This window comes from Vespula pensylvanica, chromosome 4, assembly GCF_014466175.1.
Source record: "Vespula pensylvanica isolate Volc-1 chromosome 4, ASM1446617v1, whole genome shotgun sequence".
NCBI lineage: Eukaryota > Metazoa > Arthropoda > Insecta > Hymenoptera > Vespidae > Vespula > Vespula pensylvanica.
In genome coordinates this window covers 3,865,877-3,892,543 of record NC_057688.1, presented here as the reverse complement: position 1 = coordinate 3,892,543, position 26,667 = coordinate 3,865,877, and the positions used below count along the sequence as shown (strand labels likewise).

Sequence of the window (26,667 nt, the reverse complement as noted above, 5' to 3'; positions counted from 1 at the left end):
CTGATTCGAATAAATGTAATCTTTCTCTTTCGCCTTCCCCAACCACCACCACCATCACCACCACCACCACCCTCCCTACCTATTCTCGTGATAGGATGCGGTACAAAAGAACTTGGGCTTTATCTCCGTTCTTTCATTCGCCAAGAGGACGTAACGGTGCATGCGATAAAGCGAAATTATGCTCGATGCGGATCCGTTTGTTTATCGGCACGATTAGCGCTTGCTTCTTGGCAGTTCCCTACGGAATCCTGTAAGTACTTTTACCTCTTTTCATCTTTTAAAATAAGTTTCCACGATCGGCAACGATGTTGCATCTCCTTTATTAAAAAATATATCTAAACAGCGCGTAAAAGACTTTTTCGAAAGAACATTTTTATGAGCGCATCTAATCGTTAATTCAACTTCACATAAATTCATCTCCCCCGATAGCAATCCAATTTCATCTCAAGTATAATATTTTCATTAATATTTCACTCGAATTCAAGAGATGGAATCGTTCGAGCGGCAACGAATAACAGACGCAAAGGTATTCAAATTACAAGGGATAATACGTAGGAACGGTTCGGTTTAAGGTATAATCTGATCGACGACGCCATAATCGAGTTCCAGCGTACGCGCATAATATCCTCGTTAAGGGTTAAGCGCGATAGCTGAGGCGCGATAAGCCGCGTCGCCCGCGTTTAATTTAGCAAAATTCAGAGAAAAAGGTTACGCGGCAACGTTTTCTCGCGTAGGCTTCTCTCTCTTTCTCTCAGTCTCTTTAGGTTGCCCGTCGGCGAGCTCCTGCGCGTTTCCACTTTACGAGCCTCCATACCGGTGTGCCCACATATTTTCCTCTTTCGTAATGTCTCTGTGAAAGTCTTTTGTTCCCCCCGATGCGGTAGTTTCGCCGTAACGTATAAAGTTTGTGTTTCCTTGCGCGGCGTATAGTTGGCTGCTTCACGCTGGCATAAAGCCGATATAGCCGGCGGACTCGCTGCTTCGAGGGCGATTTAGAACAATGTACGAGTAGCCGGCACTGTTTTATTGATAGCGTTTAGAACGGAATTTGAATTGGATTTGTAGTTCGTTCGAGGAAGGACCTTTCTCTTATTCCATAATTTTTTTACCGAGCAATTTTAAGTACTATATTTATTCCTTCTTCTTCCGATGACTACCCAACAACTCATTAATATGTATTTTCTATGTTTCTTGGCAAGACACGCGAGATAGATCATTTGTGAACGTTTGCGTGCCTCGAGATTCTTGGCGCGAAAGGTGGACTTCTTCGGAGAACTCCGAATGAACGGCCTCAATCGAGCCACGTAATTATGCGATCCATATCAATCCATGGCCGTGTCAGCCTTAACAACTCAGTATGTGAATAATAACAAAATAATATTTAACTTATGAGAGATTTTATTATATACCTACAGGTATTGATAACAGGACGACTTTTTTAAACAGCGTTATATAATATTTCAAGCATAATATAAGATCTAATAAATAATTCCATTTGTTATTATTATCGTTTTAGAGATGAGATCAGATCTTCTATAGAGTTGCTTATACCTTGCGTAAATTATTGTGAATCTATTTCGTTTTCAATTATAAAGAAAAAAGTACAATTCGTATAGAACGTACTCTAAAAGATAGAAAATGATGTACAGGGTTTGACAAAGGAAATAGATGTCTAGATAATAAAACGTTCCAGAGAGTTATTCTTCATTCTATAGAATATAGTTTATTAACATTCTATTTTAGAACTTTACCAACTGAAAGAGTTTCGAAGGTACATCCGACGCATAAATAATATCTCTTACGATCTCTATTCAGTCGTTGGTGTTCCCTTTAACCACGAAGCACGATTGTCTCTCCTATCTTGTCAACTAAGTAACTGACTGACTGACTGACTGACTGACTGACTGACTGTCTGACTGACTGACTGACTGACTGACTGACTGACTGACTGACTGCATGAGTGACTGAGTGACTGGGTAACTGACTGACTGACAAGTAAACGCTCGTACGCATTTCGTAAACATAACGAAATTAGAGCGTATTGTGGCGAAATATGAGGTTAATTAACATTCTAATGTCTGCGCGCTCTATTATTCCGTCTTGTCCCTATCGTAACGCATTGTGGGACGAGTTCTGTCTCGTGTCTAGGTCAATGACCCACGTTTCAAGGCCGCTATACTCGTTGGTTGGAGGACAATGGATGAGCGCGAGAACAGAGAGGTAAAAAAGAAATCTCTTCGTTCAAAATATCAACTTTTAGATCCTCCAACGTCAATCCTTTTGAAGTATATTTTCTGTGATCTTCAGCGAACAATTTTTGATGAAATTTCTATAAACGACCGTGTATGTACTATCTATGCGTAGAAAATATATATAGATTTCGTATAAACGAACTTATGGAAAAAAATAACGATGCTACCCTTCGAAGAAACGTGAAATAAAAATGTTTTATAAAGTAATGTTATACATCTGTTAAACTGCAGAAAAAGCGATATCCGAACTTGACGTAAGTTTACGTAAATCGTAAAACCGGCGAATCAACGAGCATGCAGAAACGTAATAGCTCAACGCATATCCAAGGAAGGATCAACGTCGTTTCTGCGAAAGCATGATAAAATTAGATTCGCAATCACGAGTGGGAATGGAATTTCGTTTGAGATACGCCTGCGATGATTCCACGATAACAAAGTCTCGCGTATGTATACGCACGTCGGCGGTTAGGTAGCTTCAGCATGTAAACTTGTCGCTTTAATACCGTTGACTCATAAAGAGAAAGAGAGAGAAATGGAGAGAGAAAGAGAACGATGTGGTGAGGAGAAGGGAAGTGAGAATGAGCGAAGGCAAACGAAAGAGCGTGTCACATAGAATTAGGCACGCCTCGGCAAATTAATGCGTCCGCCTTGAAGCTCTGGCAGAGGGCAGCAGCTCGACGATGAAGGAGGATGAGAGAATGAGAGAGAGAGAGGGGGAGAGAAGAGAGAAGAGAGGGGAATATACGCACGTCAGTAGAAAGGGAAGGAATGGAGGGGAGGAAGAAACGTCTATGTTACACTAACGACAATGACACTCATGGAATGCAAGCGTGGAAAGCACGTCGTATGCGTTTATAATTATGGCAAGTAACCAGACGTACTTAAAAAGATTATTCCAAGTGTGCAGCGCTTAGAGTGTTGCAACCTTTAATTCGTCGTTAGAATTTCTTTTTACATAACCATCGTGGTAGGTATTTTAAGTGATTTTGACGCTTAAGAATTTAGTCGTTTCTTCGTTATGCGATTTAAAGCAAATGTAAATTGTAAACGCGAATTAATCTCTCTTCTTTAGGTTTTTCACGTAAATCAGAGGCAAATAGTTAATCGTGTATCTTCGATATCGCACAAAACATATTTTCTTCCAAGAAATCGCCGTGCACTCGTCAGATTATTTTTCTTTTTCTTGCGCCGTCACAGTATTCACATCCATTGTCAGGAGGCTAAAAGGTTTTCGTCTTGGGGCGCATTTCGCGGTACATTTTGCAGGCTTACCATAGTATGTCACTGTCACGACCGTGGCCGGACTCCATCCTAGCGAGGTAGTACGCACACGAACGTCAGACTATCCGTGTAAAGCGAGGAGTATCCCGAGCTACGAGCAATCTTGACAGTAGATCGGCCAACGGATGACAGGTATCGACCTGTATCAACATCATTTTCCTGTGAAGCCATGTCCTGTTTCATCTCCTGTCTCTCTGTCCTCTTCCCCCCCCCCTCTCTCTCTCTCTCTCTCAATCTTTGTCTCACGTTTTCTCTCGGTGTCTCCTGCGTGTCTGCATAACGCCTATCGTGCGTATAAGACTTGTAACCGAGAGAAAAAAAGACGCATAATGTAAGTGTGCGTGAGGAAGAGAAAGACAGAGAGAGAATGAGAGATAGAAGATGAAGGGAGAGGTAGGATTATTATCCGGCCACTCTACTTCGCTACCTAGCGTGTTTCTTGATTACTATCGGCGCAGCTGCGCCTACAATTTGTGTTTCCCGTCAAGCGTGCGTAAGAGAGCCGTCCGTCAACGTCGTGCCCATAACGACGCGGCTCTTGCCGTTAAGATGCCGCGGATAGGCGGCCCGTACCGCATATCCGTCACAGATGCCGCTCTGTCGCGGATTCTTTCGCCGATTCGACGTTCCTTAGCTCGAGCCGGAGAGCTCGATGAAATCCAAAAAAGTCGAAGACTGCTTCGAAGGAATTACCAGTTAGTTGAGGTTCTCTCTTTCTTTCTGTATACCTTCTTCGTCTATCTCGGGAATTCGAAAAAAGTTTCGATGCCATATGATCGATGTGTTCGATCATGCTGATTTTTCTTTCTCTTTCTCCCTTTTTCCTTTTTTCTTTCATATTCTCGACGAGTGGATAGACGCTCTACTCGTTCGAGGCATCGCGTAAAATAACAAATTGTATCTTAACGTCATGTATCATCATTGATGTTGAAGGATAAGAAAAAGAAACGAAAGAGGTTGGAAAGGGACGGTGAAATTTTTCTTAGTTATAATGACATAAGTACATTATGAGGTAATTTGTTACAGAATGTAATTTGTAGATCAACGTTACTGCTACCTCCGGGAAGAAGTGAACGTCGATTACAATCGTTCTGTGTATGTATCGACGTGTCTATGTATTATATACGTACAAAACTCACGACTCGTGTCTTTTATCCATAAAATCTGTTTCAACGTCTTGCATAATTTTCGTAATGGTTTTAGTAACGGTATTTTAATCGCACGTTGACATAGAAAGAAATCGTGAATTTAGTGAAGGAAGTAAGGCAATGTAAAATGTTGAAACGATATATAGTAACGTGGGTACATACATACATACATATGTACGAATCGATGAACGTAAACTTCTCCGCCACCTGATGTACATACATATGTAGTCTCAGCAGCTGACAGCGGTATTGGTATCGTGATTACAACTTCGTTCGCTACGCTCGATCACGACGTTATCCATTGACACTGACTAACGCGATCGGCTTGAATTATCTCGGCCGATCGCGAGAAATTACCTATGATTCATACTATCGTTAGGCATACATTAGTTTTACTACTTTTGCGCAAGAATGGTCTACGATCCGACGCGTAATGGTTAAGTTCGCGAACAGCTGCATCGTGCAATAGAAAGAGAAAAAGGGAAGAAAGAGATATGCGATTATGTACACATGTATTTTAGACTGGACGTTGAAAATGATCGTCAGCATAGCGATTTATTAGTTTCCTATTTCGTAGAAGCGATCGTGTTTGCTTGAGATTATCTAAACGGATGGAAAATAGAAGAGAGAAGGATTTTGGAGGAGGCGGCTTAGAAATTGGAAAGAGCGGTGGTTACCTTTCTATCGTGGCACGTCAGCTGTTTTTCGAATTCTGTCAATTCTCGTCGGTCGCGTAGGGCACTTTGGCATAAAAATGCTGTTATGCTGGATGATCGGCTTTTCGAAGGCTTTTGCCCGACACGGTACAAATGTATCGTATATCAAAGCGGGCGGCCATGACCACGAGAAAATAAGAAAGCTTTTATTCTTTTTATGGTACGAGCTCACCGTAGGCGGTGTTTGATATATGATCGGAGGTCAGCATTTTGTTGACGACGAAAGCTACTGCCACGACGACTGGGAGTGTATTTCACCGTCGCGTAGTTTGTGAATAAGTTCGACATGTTATACCGCATTTCATAATAACGTAAAGGAATGAAAAAAAAAAAGAAGAGATTATACGAAACGTGACCGTAACAGGAAAATTGCTACTTTGTTCCTGTCGATCGACTATCACTCTTAACTTCTTTTTCTAGCTTCACGGATAAGACGTCTCATAGTATTATGTCAAAGAGCGTGAAAGGAATCACGATTCCAATAAAGTTGTCCATATATTCTGTGACGGGTGTTTTTCTTTGCTGTTAAAGATAGGTTTTCAATGCTGCTGGCAGTTCTTAGAGTTGCAGAACAGAATTCTAGATTAGACCTCGAAGATCGATCTAAGTAATAAACTCGATTAATAAAAAATATAGAAAAAGAATAATGCAGAATGTAAAAGAATATAAACGAGATATAATATAAAAACTGACCACAGTGAGTTAATCTAACGTAAACACCTGGTACGGTGAAGGGAATTTGGAATCAGAAATTGGATACGGTACAGTGCTCGATATGTTAGATCAGCTATTGAGATCCTATGAACTGTAGGTCACTATGAAAAAAGTTTTATTGATTATAAAGAAAAAGTAAGATATCTTAGATTTGCAAATCTGCTAAATTAGTAAAATATTTTCATTTATCTACATTCTATTTCTAATAGAACCTCGAAATATATGGAAAATTTATTTATCTGTTGATGTAAAGTTGCTTAAACAGTCCTGATATAGAACAATTATCATCCCAAAAGTAGCAGCAAATTTCGTACTAGTTTCAAATCAAATTGCACTGTTTAATTCTGATTTTATTTTCTTTTTTGTTACTATAGATTGATAAATACAAAATTTTTTATTTAGTTTTGACTCATCGCTAAAAAAAGGTTCACTTTATCTTAACCACTGTTTCATATTATGGCGTTTTATGACAGTTGATATGGTGGCACCCATGGTACCTATTGACCAATAGGAACAGATGAAGTGCTCAGGATCAACTCGATTAGTATCGGATCAATCGGAAGTAGACGGTCGACACTCATAATCAGGGTAGCATAGGAACGAAGTTTTACGATAAGAAATGTTCTTTAGATCAACATTTCTCCTAAAAGTAGTCACACCAATTAACACTAATCCTTGTATTAAGGATTAGATAACACTGATAAACATCTTGTGTTCAGCCGAGATTAATAAAATAAGCAATAAAAAATATATAAGAATCGAAATAAGTGATGATCAATAGTTATCAACTCGAGAATTGATGCTATTGTGGCATTTTTATTGGCTTTATATATCCGCAAAACGTGGAAAAACTTCAAAAAGTGGAAAAAAGATGTGAGGTAGCATGGTACATAAATAGTTATAGAGTTATAGATTATTTATAGAGTATTAAAAAGAAGTTCAGAATTTAAAGTTGTGATTTCTACTCTGGATTATATGATTCGATTTAACGGGAAGACTTTTTATCTTTCGCACATACACATACACAAACCTAATGAATTAATATTTTTCATATATAGAGTATATTTATACCCGTCATTCTCTCTTCCATATCTTCCTGTCTATATTAAAATATCAAATACGTACGTACATATAATGTATGTATAACGCCATTCAAAATCCTTAAAATAATTTACTTGTTATTGATCTTCTCGTTAATCTTATAAAATTATAGATACGTCTCGCGACATTTAATCCATAATAGAAAAATAATATAAATTAATATCTTCTTAGCATTCGTAAAGAATTTTAAACCGAAAAAATAAATAATAATAAGATTACGTATAAAAAGAATTCACAAAACGATTTTAATAGCATCGAGGTAAGAAGCAGTTGAACGAGCTAAAAATATTCGTCACCCAACGAGGACGGGCAAAGACGTGTAACGTCGATTTAAATAACCTCCCTCTGAAAAATGGCGAAGAAAAAGTAAAACGCTTTTAATGGGGGTACGAAGTTACGAGGAACACCTTGTATAGTTATTATATGTACATACATATATACATACATACGTATGTATATTCGTAAAAGTATATATACAAGCACGTTATTAAGAATGTTAACGTATGCTCGTGACGGGCTGTCAGGAACCCCCTTATCCAGCTGAGCTCGCTTCGGCTGGCAGATATAAATATGCAATAGCGCTTGTCATGCGCAGCGCCTAATAATTGAATGTATAATAAAGAAGGCGTCGCTCGGTGTCATGCTGACAGACATACTACAGCGAACGAGGACGAGAGAGTGAGAGCGAACGAATCAACGAGTGAAACAGAAAGAGAGAAAGATTAAGTGGAAAAGAAAGAAGCAGTGAGATAGATAGATAGATAGATAGATAGATAGATAGATAGATAGAGAGAGAGAGAGAGAGAGAGAGAGAGAGAAGAGAGAGAAAAGAGAGAGAGAGAGAGAGAGAGAGAGAGAGAGAGAGAAGAGAGAGAGAAAAGAGAGAGAGAGAGAGAGAGAGAGAGAGAGAGAGAAAACGACAGGACGCAGACAGACGTCGACTGTCAATTTCATTTGCTTCTTCTTCTACCGTGCACGAGCTGTCTGTCTGCTTTTCTCCAGAAGGATCTCTCGCGCGACTGTTCGTGATGTGGAAGATGGAATAGATGTTACCGAGGGCGATCAGCGTTCGAAATAAATACGTATTTGCCACCTTGCCTGGCAAGAGAAGAAAGAAAAAGATTAAATAAAAAGAAAGAGAGAAAGAAGAAGAGGTTTTTTGCAGTCGTTGCAATCTATTGGGTCTTATCTCGCCCGTCTGCATAATTCTTCTATCATACAAAGTGCTTAGTACTTAATTTTATTCGTAGGAACTTATGTTAGAGTTATTCATTATAAGGCAATGGCATACATTCCGGACAAAATTTTATGTTGGAAATCGTACCCTTATCTTTCTTTTATCTCGACGCCAACATACTATGTTAATGTTACGTTTTAAAAAATTAAAGCGTTGAATACGTGTGTATCTATGAGAATTTAATTTTCTTGCTAAATGAATTGCATATCGTTTGAAGGAAATCGATAAGCGGCAGATGTCTGATGTTCATGCTGAAAGATTGAGTAGAATACATAATACATATGTACATACACGATCTGCGGACTCAATATATCGCAAGTTTCTCGTACTTGAGCAGAAATAATTAGAAATATTAAAACCGATATTCATTGCTAGATAAAAGTCGTTGAGCTAAAAAAGCGAATACGTTTTTGGAATTCTCTAAAAGATACTCGTAGATTCTGATATCTCCATATAGGATACATAGAAATAAATTAGAATCCCTTTTAATCAAAAAAGCGATTCTCTAAATAAGGACTATAATTTGATTTCTCTCGTTTGATCGACGAAGTTACGTCTTCCGTTGTATCAAGTTGCTATGCTCTCTTTCCACATGATTGTTATCGACATAACTCTAGACGTATCGGATAATGATATCGACATAATTTAAATAACGACGGTGGTTTATAGATAAAGAAAAAAGGCGAGAAAGAGAGAGAAAAAAAGAGAGGGACTGTGAACGGCCACTTCGATATCCATTTAAGTATGACAATGTCCTTCGCTTCCATGACAGCTAGGCAAACAACAGGCCGACGTTTAGAATAGCTTTTATTTATTCTAGCACGTTTATTTAGGCTACTGGGATCGCGTTACCTGAGAGAGTTTGAGTGGCAGCAAGGGAAGACTACCGTGTCAGCACCGAACAGGCGATGAGAAAGAGAAAGAGAGAGAGAGATAGATAGATAGATAGATAGAGAGAGAGAGAGAGAGAGAGAGAGAGAGAGAGAGAGAGAGAGAGAGAGACTGACCGTCGGAGATGGGTACAGAAGCAGCGGGAAAAAGAGGAAAAGAAGGAGCGAAAGAAACGAGTTATCCGACGGCCTCTAGAATGACAACGCACACGACGCGTCTCGTCTTTGCCACGAGTATACACGTGAAAGATTTTCAGTTTGAAAGAAATACAGCATTCAACGCGGAAACCCTCCCTCCCATTCCCCCCCTTGAACGGGTCCCTTCCACTTCTTCAACAGCTTCGCGTATATATCCGCTCGTTATTTCCGCCAGTCGCTTTATGTTTTTGTTCCAAACAACGACGTGACACGAAGCTGACAGAAACTTTATGTAAATCTCGTTATCTCGAGCGACTCTCGATTAATTATCTTTGCTCGCATAGATAAGTGTATTTACCGCTACATGTCGGCCATGTCGCCGTTCCTCCGGTTCACCGCGACTTTTAATACGCTCTTACAGAGCCTCTCTATACATGGAACATCGTTAAGTGTCGAGTACGTCGCTTGACTCGCTCGGGTTATTACGTTCCATGGGTAAGCGTTTCTAGAGCACCCGGTGTACATAGCGCGCGGTACGAAGCCGAGGCATAATGTATTATACCAGCTAGGCAGGTATATTACAGAGACCCGCAGTTATGCGCGACGGGGCATGATTGATGACAAGTCGTTGGCTGTTATGAATATAATATCGATCAATCACGCTATTTACCGGACGAATGCATAGGCCCACTCTATCATCCTCCCATAGTAGCCTACCTACATATCTATATCTCTTCCGACGCGACCTGCTTCCATCCAAGCCCGAAGTCATTTTTCATTGCTCCCCTGTAACGAATGGAGTGCGGCACGACTTCTTGGCGGTAATCCGTGATATATTTAAGAACCGGTTAATCATTTCTATTCTACGATCAATTTACAATTCGAAAAAAGGAAGTCATCCTCTTTTAAATTCGATGACGACGATACGAGAAGATTTCCTTTCTCTATCTTAATAGAAAAGGCAAACAAAAATATTTGTCCCCTATGTATCGATCGAGACTCTTCATCGCCTGAAGATATTTCAATGGCAAGGATTATAGGTGTAACTCATTATTTCCTCTTGATCTTTCTCTCTCTCTCTTTCTCTCTCTCTCTCTCTCTTTCTCTTCTTCATATTTTCTATTGCGAAATCTCTCATCAACGATTGCGAAAATTCTTTTTAGTCGATGTTTTATACGCTTCAACGAAGTCCTAGTGATCGTATATCTCAGTTGTCAATTATCTTTACATTGTAGTTCGTAGAAAAAAGTATATTCTATGTCAAAGAATTATGCAAAAAAAAAAGCAAACTTCAATGTTGTACTCGGCATTAATGATAGATATTCTCGATTACTGTGATCTACGATGAGCAGTCTACGACAATCATATTTTTGCACTTCGAGGACGACGGGAGTAAGAACATGAGAAAGAAAATTTGAGATGCTTAATAAGGCGTTCGTTAACGAGCCGCGACGCGCGTTTTTCTTTGCAAAATAATTGCTTTAAACGCTCGCTAATACGCTATAACGAGCTACCGTAATCTTCCTATGCACGCACATACGTATACATGTATGTATATGTAGGTACATATAAATGTATCTATATATATATGTACATAAGTGCCACGAAAAAGGGGCACGTTACCTCGATAACTCGAGCTGTGAGTTTCGACGTACCGACCGGATGTCGTTCTTTCCAAGACTTGGCCGACGGTGATTAACGAACCGGCGGATCTTAAGTGGCGAGATAAAATAATTAAGGGAACTCGATTTAGATCGAAAACAGTTGGCGAAGGAAAGAAAAAATTTCGCCGAAACGAGAAGATAGAGAATCACCAAACAGGTTCCGTGATTTATCAATTTTACTCCTCGACCAATTAAGACGTTTGAGAAAAGATTCTGAGTGTAGGAGAACCAGTTGGAATCTTTGACTATTCCACTGGTTATACTCTGGGATTCTTTAAAAAAAAAAAAAAAAAAAAACATTTCTGGAGATGACGAAACTTTTTTTTTAAGGAGGAGAATAAAAATAAACAACAGTATCGTTAAAAGTATATTGACCGCTAATTCGTGAGTCATCCTGGTAATAATCACACCTCGAATTTCATTGATTACAACGCAAGTCATCCCAACTTTGCTCTCGGAAAGAAGAAAATTTGAATTCGGTATCGTCGAATTCCAAAAGAAGCACATCGAGTATCGTCCAACACGTTGGGAAAATAAACGGCAATCGAAAATAAGCGGGACCTCGTTAAAGCCTTAATAATAGGGTGATTATTTCTCATTGCCGGAGTCCTTCGACGAGAAAATGCCGGCATCGAGTGCTTTTGATGCTTTCTCTCCGTCTCTCTCTCTCTCTCTTTTTTCTCATCAGGAGGAAATGCACCGAGGGTTGAAGGTTGGGGGAAGGTTGGAAGAACGACACGTTCGATGGTTTTAAAGGGGAATACGGAGCCGACGGAGGCGTGGCTCGAAACCGTGCTAACGACTCTCGCAAAATCGCTTCTCTGTCGTTCGCGCCATCTTGAGGACTACGCCGTGACGTTAAACGAGCTACGCTCCGGCGGCGAGGAAGTTCAAAACGAGCAGTAACGACGAGGTACGGCCACGGAAGTCATTTATCACTCGACGTACTTAAAGTACCTACCTGTCGACAACAATTGAATTTCAAGCTACGCTCCTTTCGTCTTCGTCTTCGTCTTCGTGTCGCCGTCCTCGTTTTCGTCGTTCAGAAGAACGCAAACACTCCAAGTTTTTCGACGATATCCTCAAGACGACGCAGAGTATGGGCGTCGGTAAGGTTTCCATACCCCAAACGACGAGAATCATTTTTAACAGAGAAAGCGAGTATTTCGAAAGCTGTTAACGCGATTAGCGTTTCGCTAAACTGGTCGCTTAACACGTAACACGTTTGTTTGTAAAACCACAAAGCGTTGCTCTTTCGGGACTAAGGTAGCACTAGACGTCGCTTGTTCTAACGACCTAGGATCACAGGGTTTTTGTTTGTAAATATAATTAATATCGTTTTGCTTTGACTAGAATGTCAAGGACTACTCGACCTGATGAATAATGTATAAAAGTTGTTTATAACAGCGTATCTCAACCTTTTTGCCCTGCGACCCAATACATTTGTTTGTAATGACGTTTATAATATAACATAGACTGCATATTATTTTGAAGATATTACTTTTTGTATTCTCGTTAACTCGCAAAAACATTTTATGAGAACTCTCTTGAAATTTTATATAAATTAATCACTTTTTTCGCTTTGGCATAAAATCTATCATTCCCGTTAAAATTTTAAATTTTAGTCAATATTGGCGACTTTATTCAAAGCGTTTTTAAGACATATTTTGACTATTATCCGTTGATGACGAATTTTAATAAAAAAGATTGCGTATTAATTCTTATCTTCGTTTAGATAAATATTACAGATGGCATGAAAGACAATATGTTAACACGATGAAAGATTCACTAGAAGTTACGAAAATACTAATTTTAAAAAAAGTTATGTTATACGAGCTATTTCATCGAGTCGGTTCGAGACACGACATCGAGAATTCCGCCGAGTCGTTCTCCCGAGACATTAAACCGCCGAAAGAAGTTCCCCCTAAAACTTGTTTCGTATAATTCTCCCATGGATAATTCAAAAGCGGATGCCAGTTCTCGCGAAAGGCATAAAAGCGAAAGATTAATAAATCCATCGGGCGAATCGCATCGACGTTAAACCACGCAAAGAATCGGTTCTCAACTTGTTTTGCATATTTCTTCGATGGATTCGAGCTGGTACCGGTCTCTCATTCTTTCTTGTCTACGCCTAAATTCTCAGGCGCAAAGAAAAAATGTCGGGGACTCTTTACGCGTCTCGCGTTTCAAAGCCGATCTAAGTGGCTATCCGGGATGAGATCTCCAGCATCCGATCAAGCTCTCTCTCTCTCTCTCTCTCTCTCTCTCTCTCTCTCTCTCTCTCTCTCTCTCTCTCTCTCTCTCTCTCTCTCTCTCTCTCTATTTCTTTCCATGAGGTTTTTCAGCGGGGTAAGGTAAAAGAAAACGATGGCGTTCGGGACTATCGGGTGCTTACGCTCTTTTTGGCTAACAAAGGGTCGTTAAAAATCCGTTAGATATGGCTGTCAGATAGGCGAGGCACCAGCAGTGCGGTTACCAAGAGAGAAGTTCTCAAGTTGAGCTCTTTGTACGTGATTTGAATGCGATTGGATGGATGGTGGTAGTGCAAGAAAGAGGATGACGGTAGAGAAGGGAGAGAGAGAGCTAGAGAAAGAGAGAGAGACGAGAGGAACTGGGCGAGCGCTAATCTCCGATCAGTGTCGAGAGCGTAACGCGATCCGACGCGACGTGATGTGATCCAGGCTCGATAGCACGGGAATACGACCCTACAGCAGCGTGCGCATGGCTATCGAGAAGGGTAAAGCTGTCAAGGGTTTACAAACCATAGTACATTAAGTTCGACGTGAAAGGGTCTATCTGTGGTATCCACCTAAATTGAACTTCTCGTTGAATCGCGGTGAACTCGCGCGCGAGGCTTGTTAAAATCATTAATCGATGAGACGTTGAATTGTTCAAAAACGAGAGAAAAGAAGAAGAAGAAGAAGAAGGGCATATACTCTTTTCTTTTTCATAAATTATTTCAATCGATATTTAACTCGATATACTTCCCTAAACATTCTGAGAAATTGTCCAAGTACAATAATGGTAAATTCTCGAGTTACATCGGTGGAAACAATCGTTGCACTCGAAAAAAAAGAATGTTTAACGTCGTTACTTACCACCCATGGTTTTCGCTTTTAGGAATTCGAAGTTGGCGTACTCAACGAAGCGTCAGAAAGAGTGACGCATATCGCGAAACATTAAATTTTCTCCCGGGGGTTTCACGATTCTTCGAGAGCATCGCGTTTCAAAGTAGCTCGAGTAGACAAATCGAAAATAACGATGCTTCTTTCATAGCGGCCAACAAAAGGCGAAAGTCTTTAAATGGAAGGTGCACCCTGCTTTTCATGCTCGTTTGATTTGGAAATATCTATTCTCCTTATACGGTGGTGAAGTAGAAAGAGAAAGAGAGAGAGAGTGGCCAACACTCGACACGAAGAGGCAGTGGTCGTACACTCGCTTGCGGGCGCGCGCGCGTTTTACGAGGCGACCGTCAAGAGTCGCTCTCGCCATCCTTGCGTGCAGCCAAGCGCTTGTAATACAAACTTCAGTGTAGTATGTAGTACCCACACGATGCTGTCACAAGTGCTCGCACGTCATTGTGATATTGTGAGTGCTCACAGGAGTGTGAGGAACCAGTTGTCGAGAGCAACAGCTGCTAGACCCGTAACCCATATACATCACCGCATGTCATTGTTCGCTGTGTGCATTATTCGAAACAGGTATGGGTACGCACCTTGGCATTACGTCACCGGGGAGACAGTAAACGAGGTAATGGGCATACGTTACCGTAACTAAGGAATGGAAGCGCGGAGTTGCTCAATCGGACACGGTGATGTTGACACCATTTCGCGATTGACCTTTTCCTCCTTAGCGACTTGAAGCGAGTCTCTGGCGAAAGTAGAAAAGTTCGTGTTTTTTTTTTTCACCTATTCTTTACCATTCTATCGCCATGATCTTCACTTTTCTTGAACGAACCGGTCTCTATTATTCTGTCGTTTGGTCAGACGAAGAAGATTGTACTAATTTCTCCGATTCGGTATACACATCTGGATGAGACGCTCGTTAAGTAGGTATACTATGTTAAGTATACTTGGTATTCAAGAGCCCACATCTTCTTTGGCGTGAAATATCACCTCGGAGTAGCGTTTAATCGACCGGTTTCACGGGCTAATTGTTTCCTCCGGACTGTTTTTGCGCGACGCGCGGAGATAGGTAATTAATTATTTACTCGCTGTTCGTCTTTGGATTGGCGACGAGCGAAAGAGCGAGAAGGACATAGAGAAAGAGAGAGAGAGAGAGAGAGAGAGAGAGAGAGAGAGAGAAAGAGAGGGAGGGAGAGAAAGGAAGACGAATAAAAGGAGACAGGGAGGAGTGAAAAATATCGGATGGACGGTTCGTTAGGTAAATGCCAAGTTTTTACAAGGAAAGCGTTCAATCGACGCGCTGAGAAGATGGCAAGTATATTTGTAAGATATAAAATAACAGCTTCTGTCAAGAATGACGACATTGACTAGCTGTCGCCATGACGTAAGATAAAACGCGTTTCCATTTCCTTGCACACTGCCAACGACTACGACTACAACGACTGTGACGACGATGCCGGCGGCAGTAGCCGAGTGCCGCCGTTGCTCGTGCAATTTCAATATGAAATTGTGAATAATGCATGGCGGGGGATCTCTCGAGCCGGTACGACGTCGTCACGCAGCTCACATCCTCCCTGCGATGTAAAACTGAGATAGATGGAACGCGGTAAGTTTGAATAATGAGCGGGGAGCCGTAACGATGATACGCGCGGGCTACTCCCGCGCATCGCATAGCGTCCTCTTTCGCTTTCTCTCTCTTTCTTTCTTTGCAAGAGAGAAAGAGAGAGAGAGAGAGAGAGAGAGAGAGAGAGAGAGAGAGAAAGACAGAGAGAGAAAGAGAGTACCGACTCGTTTCGCGCTGGAAAATCCAAGGTAGGGTCGTTATATAAGTCAGTCTAGCCCGACTCATTAACTAGTCCACCAAAAGCCATTTATCATTCGAGAATCCTGCTGGTGTATAAGGACCGACTACGATACGTTATAGCTACTACTTTGCGTATTGTGTAAAAACGAGCCTTGAAAATATACGTTCCGCCGTTCTTAGCCACTCGATTTGTGATGACGCGACGTGCGTGTTCGTCTGCGAAGGATTCGAGAAACCAACCAACCGTCTATTTAGTGAAACTCGGTGCTTTCCTCTATTCAACCTATCTTGTCTTTAGTTAAGAATTTGTAGTGTCGTCATGTTGGAATTTCAATAACTAATAAAATCGTATGAGATTCTTTTACGGTGGACTTCCATCTTTGCATGCATTAAATTTGTTACAAGGACGTTCTAATAAACTCATGAAGTTGCAACGTGGAATTCTACTCCTCAGTGAGAAATTAATAAGTCGAGAGTAAACCGTTTTAAAAGAAGAAGAAGAGAGAGAGAGAGAGAGAGAGAGAGAGAGAGAGAGAGAGAGAGAGAGAGAGATACTTTCTAAATGGTGTTCCGAATTGTGGTGTTTGTAATGTCGAGAACTTGCCAAGGTGTAGGAAGCCGTTCGACGAACGAAGCAAGTTGAAATGAGAGAAGGGGAGCACACAATGGGTTCGCGCCTTCCTAATCCTACGGAATCTCTGAGCCATATGTAAGGATTACGTTGGTCCGACTCAACATGGTCGCGTTGTCGTGTTAAAGCCGCGGACCAACCATTAGCCAGTGGCGCTTCACGAGCTGTTCGGTCCACACGAGCTTAGAGACGCTATCAGCAATGGCTTAGTTGGCCTTCTTTCTATCTTATCCCATGATCCGAGTCTAGGTGGATGCCCATCTCTCTCTTTCTCTCTCTGTTTCTCTCTGTCTCTATCTCTATCTCTCTTTCCCTCTCTAGTTGCGACGCGTACGTTCCTTCTCGCCACAGTCAAGAGGTGTTACGAGCCGATAGTTATCTTCATATCGCGAACCCAAAGGCGATTGGACGCATTCCGCCTCAGACGAGGGGGCAAGATGCTGAGATCTAAGGTAAGCAGGTAACAGAGTTCGTGAGTGGGATACTAGCTCGTAAAGTAAAGTGGGTATCTACGTAACCAAGATACGTTCCATCTAATGTAAATGTAGAGTCGTTGCGATAAAATGAAATATGTCTCCTTTCCTACATTCAAATCACGTTTAATATTCTTTTATCAGATATGAATGTTTCTGATTCAATAATGGGAATCAGAACATTGTGTTTTGTTAGTTCATCCTTGGAAGATTAAAAGAAATCGATCGATTGAGTCTTCAGTAGTTTTGATATTAAGTTAGCCACGTGATGAAAGAAGAACGTTTGATGGAAGAAAGGAACGCAAAGAGGTCACGTCCTTAAACCTATAATCACTCAATCCTGTACGACGGCCATAATAGATGCCTTTCCAGTAAGCTACGATCTATCATCGACTTCGCGACCGTAGACTCGGCTGTCTTGATCGCTGAAGGACAGTTTGGCAGTGGTTCCAAATGCGGATAACCGTGGAGATCCGGAGCGTCAGAAAGCAGAGGAGCCATGTACGTTAATTTGATTTTCTTCGCCGCATTTCGGACCTGACTCTCTCTCTCTCTCTCTCTCCCTCTCTCTCTCTCTCTCTCTCTCTCTCATTTGTTCTCTTTCTCTGATTGTCTCTCTCTCTCTCTCTCTCTCTCTCTCTTTCTCTTTCTCTCCGTCTTTCTCGTTGGTTCGCTCTCTCGTCTCGAGGTCGAGCGTTACGTGTCTGCGGAAGACGGGATCGGGCAATTTATCAATCCACGAGCGAAAGAACGACTCCTGGCCCGGCGGGTAATTTAACAAGATTGATGCGAAGCCGACATGCCACAGTTTCGCAGCTCGTCGAGAAGGGGTCGGTTCGTGTAGGTGGTGCGAGCCCGATGTCGAGGGTGTTCGAGGGAAGAGAAGGGCAGACGTGTGAGCGACTGGTTATTAGGAAGGCTCATCAAGCAGACCGGCACAGAATCACGCAGCGCATTAAAACAACGCCAGGTCTGATGGAGGTTACTAACATCGGTGCAAGTGCCAGAATCACTGCCGTGTTACGGTCCTGTCTTCTTTCCTTCTTCCATTTTTTCCTCTGTTCCCTTTTATTTTCTCTTATTCTTTCGAGTTCTTCTTTCATACAACGAACAAATAATATTATCTCTTTTTTTCTCTTTCTCATTTTCGAGATAGAGAGCGGCATCGAGAAAGTAATATTTACGCTCCGAATTAAAACTAAAAAATTACGTTATTAGCAAAACAAAAAATTTCTATACCGCAAATTTGCCCGCTTCTGCTCGTCGAAACTGTAAAACATCAAGAAAGCCTGACTACTGTTTTTTAACATGCGACGGCAACGTCGAAGTACCATTTCTTAATGTATGATGATTTTTATGCCCATGCTATATGATTAAGGCATGCCTTTGGAAAGCATAAAGGTAGATTTATTGTAAGCGCCGATGGGTAAGCGTTTTAAATATTTATGAAAGACTGTTCGGCAATTGTAGGGTTTCGACGAAGGTATGGCGAAATTTCGTGAGGTGCACCGATATTTCGGATAATGAAAAACAGAAAGCACCGATCTTCTTCCTGTTGTTCGTTTTGCCAAGGAAAATTTGTGAAGCGACTTAATTATCGCCTTAACAAGGTTCAGCACCGTGGGGCATGCCAGTGACCGTCATTCAGTTTTACAGACTTTATTTAAAATATCTGTAAGATTAGTTCGCTGATATATAAAAAAAACTGCAATTATCACACACGCAGTTCAAAAGAAAAAAAATTTTTTAAATATGACAATAAGATCCTCTTCTTTTGTTTCTTTACTTTTAAAATAAATTATCAAAGATATTAAATAAATATATCAATTTATGAAAGAACGACTTCGATTGTAAAAGTTGGTTATTGTTTATATGTACATGTATAGGTATATAGCGAAAAGTTAGGCGAACATCGTCCCTTTGATTTTCGATCGTTTGTTTTGGAGTTTAGTCGGTCGGTAATGTCGACTTATCACGATCCTTCATCCACCGGATGTTACCGTAATTATTCAGCCGTGAGCAAGGATGAACCGGCGAAGCGTCAAGGGCAGCGGAGGCCGGGCGAGGGAAACAATATTAATTGGCTCGTTTATTGCGGCGTGGGCGGCCGTGCGCGTTGCTTTCTCCGTCAACTTTCCGTGGACGGCAAAGGGGGTTAGTGATGTAAGGGTTGTAGGGGTAATCTGGCGCGCGACATACCTCGGTAAATCACTGTTAGCTTTTCACTCCTCACTACTCGCTCCTTTTCGTTATTCTCTCTCTCTCTCTCTCTCTCTCTCTCTCTCTCTCTCTCTCTCTCTCTCTCTTTCTCCCTTTCTCTCTTTTCTCGCTTTTTCTTTTTTTGCCTTCAACTACTCCATTCCTACTCCAACTCGAGTTAAATTTTCTACGTGTACTTAATTTTTTCCAATTTCACTCGATTTCTTTTTTATCTTGAGAATTTGTCTCGTTGTCTTTCATTCCGCCTGAAATTCTTTCCAAATTATGTACCTTCTTTGCTTTCAACATGTTAACAAGTCCGAACACTGTATAAGCGACCAGATTCGGAATAATTTACCCGTACGACGTATAAAGCGGAGTCACGCGGAGTGACGTTAACGGTTTTGTTCAAAGTGGAAACGTGAGGATCGATGCGCGTCGATTCGTTCGTACCTATACGTAGGATATGCATGTATGTATATACATACGTACATACATCTATAGCGGGATAGCCATTATCGCGGGACGGACGATCGTCCATTTTTCATCGACATGACGCCGAAATGATCGTGAATGAGCGGAGCAAATCAGAACGAACATAATGACTGCTGGGCACGGCCGTGTAATGACTCTGCGCTTCGTCGCTTTACATGCTCATAACACGAACTCTAATTTAAATATACGCCGGCCAAGCTGCCAGACAGCTTTTTCTTTTTTTTATGAATGACCCGTTTTGAAACGTACCATTAACATATGGAATTTCTCTTTGAGTTTCGGAATCGCACAGGCATCGCGATCGATTAATTTTTCAAAAGTCTGTCACGTTCGAGATATAAAGAAAGCTATTATTTAAAACGACAACGAAGTTAGAATTTTTTCAAGATCTAAAAAGGACCGTTCTGCTTTGCTAATTTCTTACTCGTATAAAAAAAGTAGAAGTCATCGAAGACGGAAAAGCGAGAGAAAAAAAGAGGGAAATCTTTCGAAGTGAGTTCGTTGATTCGTGCTCGTATTACGCCTTTGCCATGGAGAGGAAATATGCCGTCGAAACTGTCAAGTCATATATTATCGACTCCGGTAGTACGGCAAGCGTCCGGGATACGGGTACATCTTAAACGCATTCAGGAAATTGGCCGCGATATCGACGGCAATTTATCGCTAGAGAAATACCCAAAAGTCCTGTTTTTTTCTTTTTTTTTTGTGTGCCGGAGTTACTATCCTCGACTTCTTCTTCGTCGTTGTTGGAACACGCTTGCGTTTTGCTCGCTCGCTTGCTCACTCGTGTATACATGCACACTCTCACGCTCTCTTGTCGTCACCACGGTAACGCACGCGGAACCGTTTGCAACCACGAAGCATTTGAATAATTCCGTCGTTTGCAGGCGGACTTACAACGATGCCGTGCACATCCAACCGACTCATAGCCGCTACTTACCACGAGTATAAGGGTGATCTTCGGGCAGTTTTCGTACGCGTTTTACCGTGCCCTTTCTCCAAGATGGGCCGTGAGCGCGCACGCGCGCCTAACTATAATGGTTCTTTGTGCGAGCTTTATGATTATCGCGCGTGTACAAAATAACGACGGACTGTAATCTCCGATACGACCTCCCTCCACTTTCTACCTTACTTCGAGAAAGAGAAAGAGATAGCTCTTGAGATCACGAGTTTACGACGAGAGTGCCTCTTTCCGACTTCATTTTTCTTGGAGATTACGTGGATATGAAGGTTGGGTAGATTTCATGTTATGTGTTGGAAATTTTCGTTTCTGTAGTATTTCATTTTTATCTTGTCATTATTTTCCTTTTAATCACTTATTACAAGTCTATTTGGATATTTCATTTGAATCGAACCATATATGATTGATTGGAATTTTTAATGATAACAAATAGTATTCATTTTTAATTTATGTGATCCTCTTTTTACGACGTTAAATGTCCTTCAATGATTATATAGGCATTAATTTTGTTTGAAATTGATTAAAATATGAGACATTATGCAAATTGACTTCATCTTTTATAGATCGTATTGATTTAATTCTCGCTATTGCGAACTCTGGAAGGAACGGAATCAATGTGATGACGGTTTTGCGAGACGCCCACGTTCTGTAGGAGCTCGTTCAGCGCGATTTTGTCGAACGCAAGTCTGCCGATACGTTTAATCGGACTTGTTGTCACCCACAGCCGGCGGCTTTATCGTGTTCACGAATTTACATTCACGCCTTGCCATCTAATTCTCACGTGGAAAGCGTAAGATTTACAAGCTTTGCTAAATCAAAGTGAACGAATGTGGATATCGTACGTTCGATTCTTTTCTCTTACGTCATCGTGAATGCTTTATGAATCCGTCCTAAAACTGTGATATCAGAAAGAGAAAAAGAGAGATAATAACTCTTCGTTGTGACAAGAGAATGAAGACTCCTCGAATGTGTAGGACAACACACCGAATGACTTCACCTGCGTGGAATTATGATACGGCCATTAATCATAGAACCCTCACCATGCGTGCGCACATCCCGTGGAAAACATTGACTCTCTAACAAAACTATAAATTTCCACTCGGCGTCTCTCGCTGGCATAAAGTCCTATGACTCGAGATCGTCTGGTAACATTTCATTCGTAACAAAGACATGTTGCTTTCATATCATAATTTTACTTTCCTTTTCTCATCTCCCCTCTCTCTCTCTCTCTCTCTCTCTCTCTCTCTCTCTCTTCCTATCATCATCGTCTCCCGTTGATTATTCATAAATCGCAGAGCTCGCATGGATCTTTACTCACTCCTCGAAGGTTTAAAATTCAAAGTGGTTGTCTAAGCGTTTACGACGCTTTTTCGTTCTTAGATAAGAAGATAAGGGAGATAAAAGGAAATAGACGTAAAGAGCATGCTTGTCCGCGCATGCCTGCGTTAAAGATTACAAGTCCATATGGTTTGAAAATGATATGCAATGTGCATGAACGAAGGAATCAACACTTTTCTCATTGCACGAATATGCTCGAAGAGCGCCGTTCTTGAATATTTCTTTCTTAACGCTCTTTTCTCAACGATTTCTCTTTCTTTCTCTCTCTCTCTCTCTCGCTCTCTCTCGCTCTCCCTCCCTTCCTCTCTGTTGAACCGAGACGTCGAGAGAGGCACACCGAGAATAACGTTCTACCTACGCACACAACGTTCTCCCCTCCAAGGTTTTTGCGCCACTGAATCGTAATTTACCCAGAGCGTTTATGGCATTGTTGTGAAGCAGTGCTCGGCGTCGTCTTATAAAACCAATTTCGCGGGTATTATGCAAGCTGTCAGTCCCGTTGGTGAGTTATGGCAAGCTTAGCCCGAAGCACAAACACGTTTTACCATATCCCATACTCTCTCTATTTCTATATCTCTCTTTCTCTTTCTTTCACTCATTTTGTTCCTATCTATGTACGTATGTATGTACGTATAACATAGTCACTACGTTTATGCATAAACATGTATCTAGATACATGTACATGTACATCGATATAGCGCTTACGTTCCATTTTGAAATCAGGATCTCAATGAAGTATATTTTACTAATAAATCATTGTGATCTTAAAAATGATATTTTTATTACTGACGGAAAAAGACATCGATCGTTACTATCATTTGAACTTGTTCGATAATGGCTTTACGATAAGAGAAAAAGAGAAGGGAGAGGAAATATTGGGAAGTGATTGCGATCTTTGACCAAAATTATTCGAGTAGACGTATGTTCGTCAGGGACCTTTATAGCAGAGAACGGAGAATTCATAAAAGGCGCGCAACGCGAGATACCGACGGAAGAATTCCGATATTGTAGGGATCTATCGGTCAATAAACCGTCGCGTAGACTCTCGGAGGGAACGGGTAGGAAGCAGTATCTGAACGTCGTGTTTAACTCCATTGGAATATACGATGCTATATCTGGAATTTCGTTCCAGACCGTTAAGACACTAGATTCCACTTTATCGGCACTGTAATGGTTATATAGCTGTTAAAGTTGCCCCTCATACAACTTTTCCAATCTTATCTTCGCGTATGGGTTCTCTCGTCGAGCGTGGCGGAAGGGGAGAAGCGGTAGGTTACGCCGTAAAGGAAGCGAAAGAGGAAAGGGAGGAGGAAGAACGGAAAGGATTTAGTTAAATTGGAGTACGCGCGAGGAGTAGTCGCCGTTGAGATTTGTTCGGGCATCAGAGAGCGCTGACCGTTGTAAAAGCTCTCGGATATAGGAATGGCTGGGATGGAGAAGACGGAGGAGAAGGTGGATGAGGAAGTGGATGAGGAGATGGAGTGGGGAAAAGGTGGCAGCTTGTGTGTAAGCGGCAGGGAAAACCTCTTTCTCCTTTTTTCTATTTGAGGTTAGGATCGAGCGCGCGTCGGTGACCAGCTTGTCGATACGTGCTTGGCATCTCTAGACAGCTATCCTGTCCTATTCCACCAAGAGAGAACTCAAGATTGTACGGCATTTGCTACCGGATCTCTGGAATCTGCTAACTGGTACCTCTTCGCCGGACAGCTCGTTTCGGAGCGATACGACGATCTTTCTCCTTCTTTTCCATCGTTCCGCATTTTCTCCATCCCCTTTTTATCCGACGATCTGCTTCTGAGAGTGCATTCGATGGAAACGCCGACTCGTTGAATATTTCAGACTTTAAAAGCTTTTCGCGGACTGTACCGTTTAGCTTGGCCGGTAGTGAGCGGTAAAGCGGAAACGAGACTTCTATTTCTCCCTCCTCTACATCAGAAGTACGTTATCGTAATGAGAAAGGGCGATCCTAAGCGTCGCTTATCGATTTTCGAAGGATAATCTTAGGTTGGTCGGTAACCGGCTCACGGAACTTTTTCCAAACGTTTCACATACTTTTACCTCGTTATCTTATCTCTCCCTGCTAACAACGTGCAATCATTTTCGAACCTTGACTTTTCCATCGGCATTTCGAATGACTGAGCGTTCTCGTAGGATCCATGAAACGACAATCAATCGACATCGGTGAAAACGAGCCACCTTGTGGGATCATTAATCACCGTTGGTGAATCGTCGAAAGAGAAGGAAGGACTCGAAGAAGAAGAAGCAGTAGAACTTGTGGAACTTGCTAATGGGGATTGAAAAATCGGCTACGGGTGATCGGCATTGGATGGGCCAAAGTTATGTCATAGAATCCATGCTTGAGACGTACGATAATAAGGGGTCATAAGAGCAAGGAGGATGAGGGTGAGAAGGAGGGCGGCGCGCGAGAAGTCGAGGGCTGACGTAGCATCGAAGATTTACGGTCGCGGGCCGGGGGCATACATCCTGTATGAATGGCGGGGCAGCTTGTAATAATTCAACTCCGCGGCCACACCTCGGCCACTTCCCGTCTGCAGTCTGGCAGGGCACGACCACCGCGCGGACTGCCGCTGCTCCGTTGTGGAAGGCTTTCCGGTAACTGCGCGCTCGACATCTCTCCCACTTCTATCCTTTTCCTCTCCTCCTTCACCTCCACCGCCTACACCTCCATTCCTCTCTTTCTCTCTTTCTCGCTCTCCCATCCACGCCCCCGACAGCTACCCTTATTCGAAAGAGAGAAAGAGAGAGAGGAAGAGAGAGAGTACGACCCGAGAGAACGAAGAGCCCTGATATATCGGCCGCACACATTGCATTGGATGGAACGCAATATGTCCGCCGAGAAAGGCAATAACCATTAGGTCCCGAGAAAACTGCCCCATTTCAAACGACACGAACGGTCGAATATCAGGAAATTTATATCTGGTAGCCTTCCACGTCCCCCTCCCTATCTTCTGCCCCTTCTTCTTCTGCCGCACCATGTTTCTATTATCTCCTTCTCTCTTCTGTATTTCTCGAAACGCCGCGACTAAAGAAGGATCGGCCAAATACTACTACGGCGACGATGATGACGGCTAAGATGACGAGATTGCCCATTATACTTTTCTCTCTCTCTCTCTCTCTCTCTCTCTCTCTCTCTCTCTCTCTCTATTTAAGATACTGTATCTAGTTCGATTTGGAAGAACCGAAAATATGGATAAAGAAAAATTCTATTAATAGAAGTGGTCATAAAAGTGATGTATTTAGCATTTGTAATAATTAAGAAGTAGTCACTTATCTTTTCTCTCATATATGTACTTACATATATTCTGTAAGATCACGGAAATAACAATTTGGATTAGGAAGAATATTTGAACAAAAAGTTGTGTGCACCTATTCACATCACTTTTTAAGTTACTAAAATATTATATATATATTTATAATTTATGTATATACTTGCAAGTATTTATTATAGGTTAATGTTTTATCAGTAATACAGGTATTCTTTTCGTCCTAGATGAACGTCATGGCTTCAGCAATTGCCATCTGTAGTCAATTTTCGAAAACAGAGTGCCTAAAATGGCTGTCGTAAATATTTTCGTTTCCGTTCGTACGAATTAGAAGCGGCTGTAATAGATAGTTCTATTTTCACTCACCTATTTGTACTCCCGAGAATAGACATAGAGTATCGATTATAATTTTTATATTTACTCCTCATTAATTTAGTAACAATATTTAGTTAAAATAGATACAATTCGATACATATTAGAAATTACAATGAATTTTAAAGTCGTTAATATACCAACTATGTTATTTTGAAAATATAAGCTTTATATAATTAATCATTAAATATCTTATTCCAATATTTATTGTCGTATTAATGGTTCATTAATTATAATAAATCATTTTTTAATTCTAAGAAGTATTTTACATATATGAAATTAATAACTTATTGAAATTACCTAAGATAATAATCGATTTCACATATAAAGTTTATACAAAAATCTAAAGCCTCGTAATTTATAGATAATACAAATCCATTCGAGAGGAACGTCAAGATATTTTCCTTTTTGTCATTACTTTCTTTTTTTTTTTCTTTTTAAATAAAAATCTGTCGTGAAATACAATAATCTGAAATCCGCATTGATCTTAATCGGCTTTAGAGGACGACACGTCTACCTTTTCGATAAAAGATATAAACACATTGGCCGCGCGTAATAAATGCCAGATTTATGGCGGCAAACGAAGCGACAGCGTCGTAGCGTCGAGCGGGAAAGAAATATTACACGTCGCTCTTTTCACGCGACGACGGCTGAGAGCTGTCGCGCGACGAGTACCCATGACTGCTGCGCTCGTAAAGCTCGTGAACATCGCTAAAGCCGCACGTTCACGCCGAAGCTCTTTTCTCGTGTCTCTTTCTCCCTCACTTTTCCAACTTTTCTCTCCTTTTTTTGCAATCTTCGTGCCACTATTTTACGGTCAACAATCTCCCAACAATGCATTCCA

At 41.3% G+C, this 26,667-nt stretch overlaps 1 protein-coding gene across 17 annotated transcripts in view; it reads left to right on the top strand.

Moving 5' to 3' along the window:
- The first annotated feature begins 13,787 nt into the window (after nt 1-13,787).
- Nucleotides 13,788-26,667, top strand: part of LOC122628378 — a 53,931-nt gene continuing 41,051 nt past the window's right edge. For 5 of the 17 annotated variants that reach the window (XR_006327018.1, XR_006327013.1, XR_006327021.1 and 2 more), the window contains exons 1-2: nt 13,788-15,872; nt 17,023-17,675. Coding sequence is in view for 1 of the 17 variants with exons in the window: in XM_043810633.1 (XP_043666568.1) it covers nt 14,694-14,842 (149 nt within the window). In the remaining 16 variants the exon portion in view is untranslated. Of the gene's footprint in view, nt 15,873-17,022; nt 17,676-17,743; nt 18,145-18,644; nt 18,903-19,477; nt 25,638-25,678; nt 25,995-26,667 lie in introns of those variants that run through there. The other 12 variants (XR_006327019.1, XR_006327016.1, XR_006327017.1 and 9 more) reach the window with 12 other exon arrangements.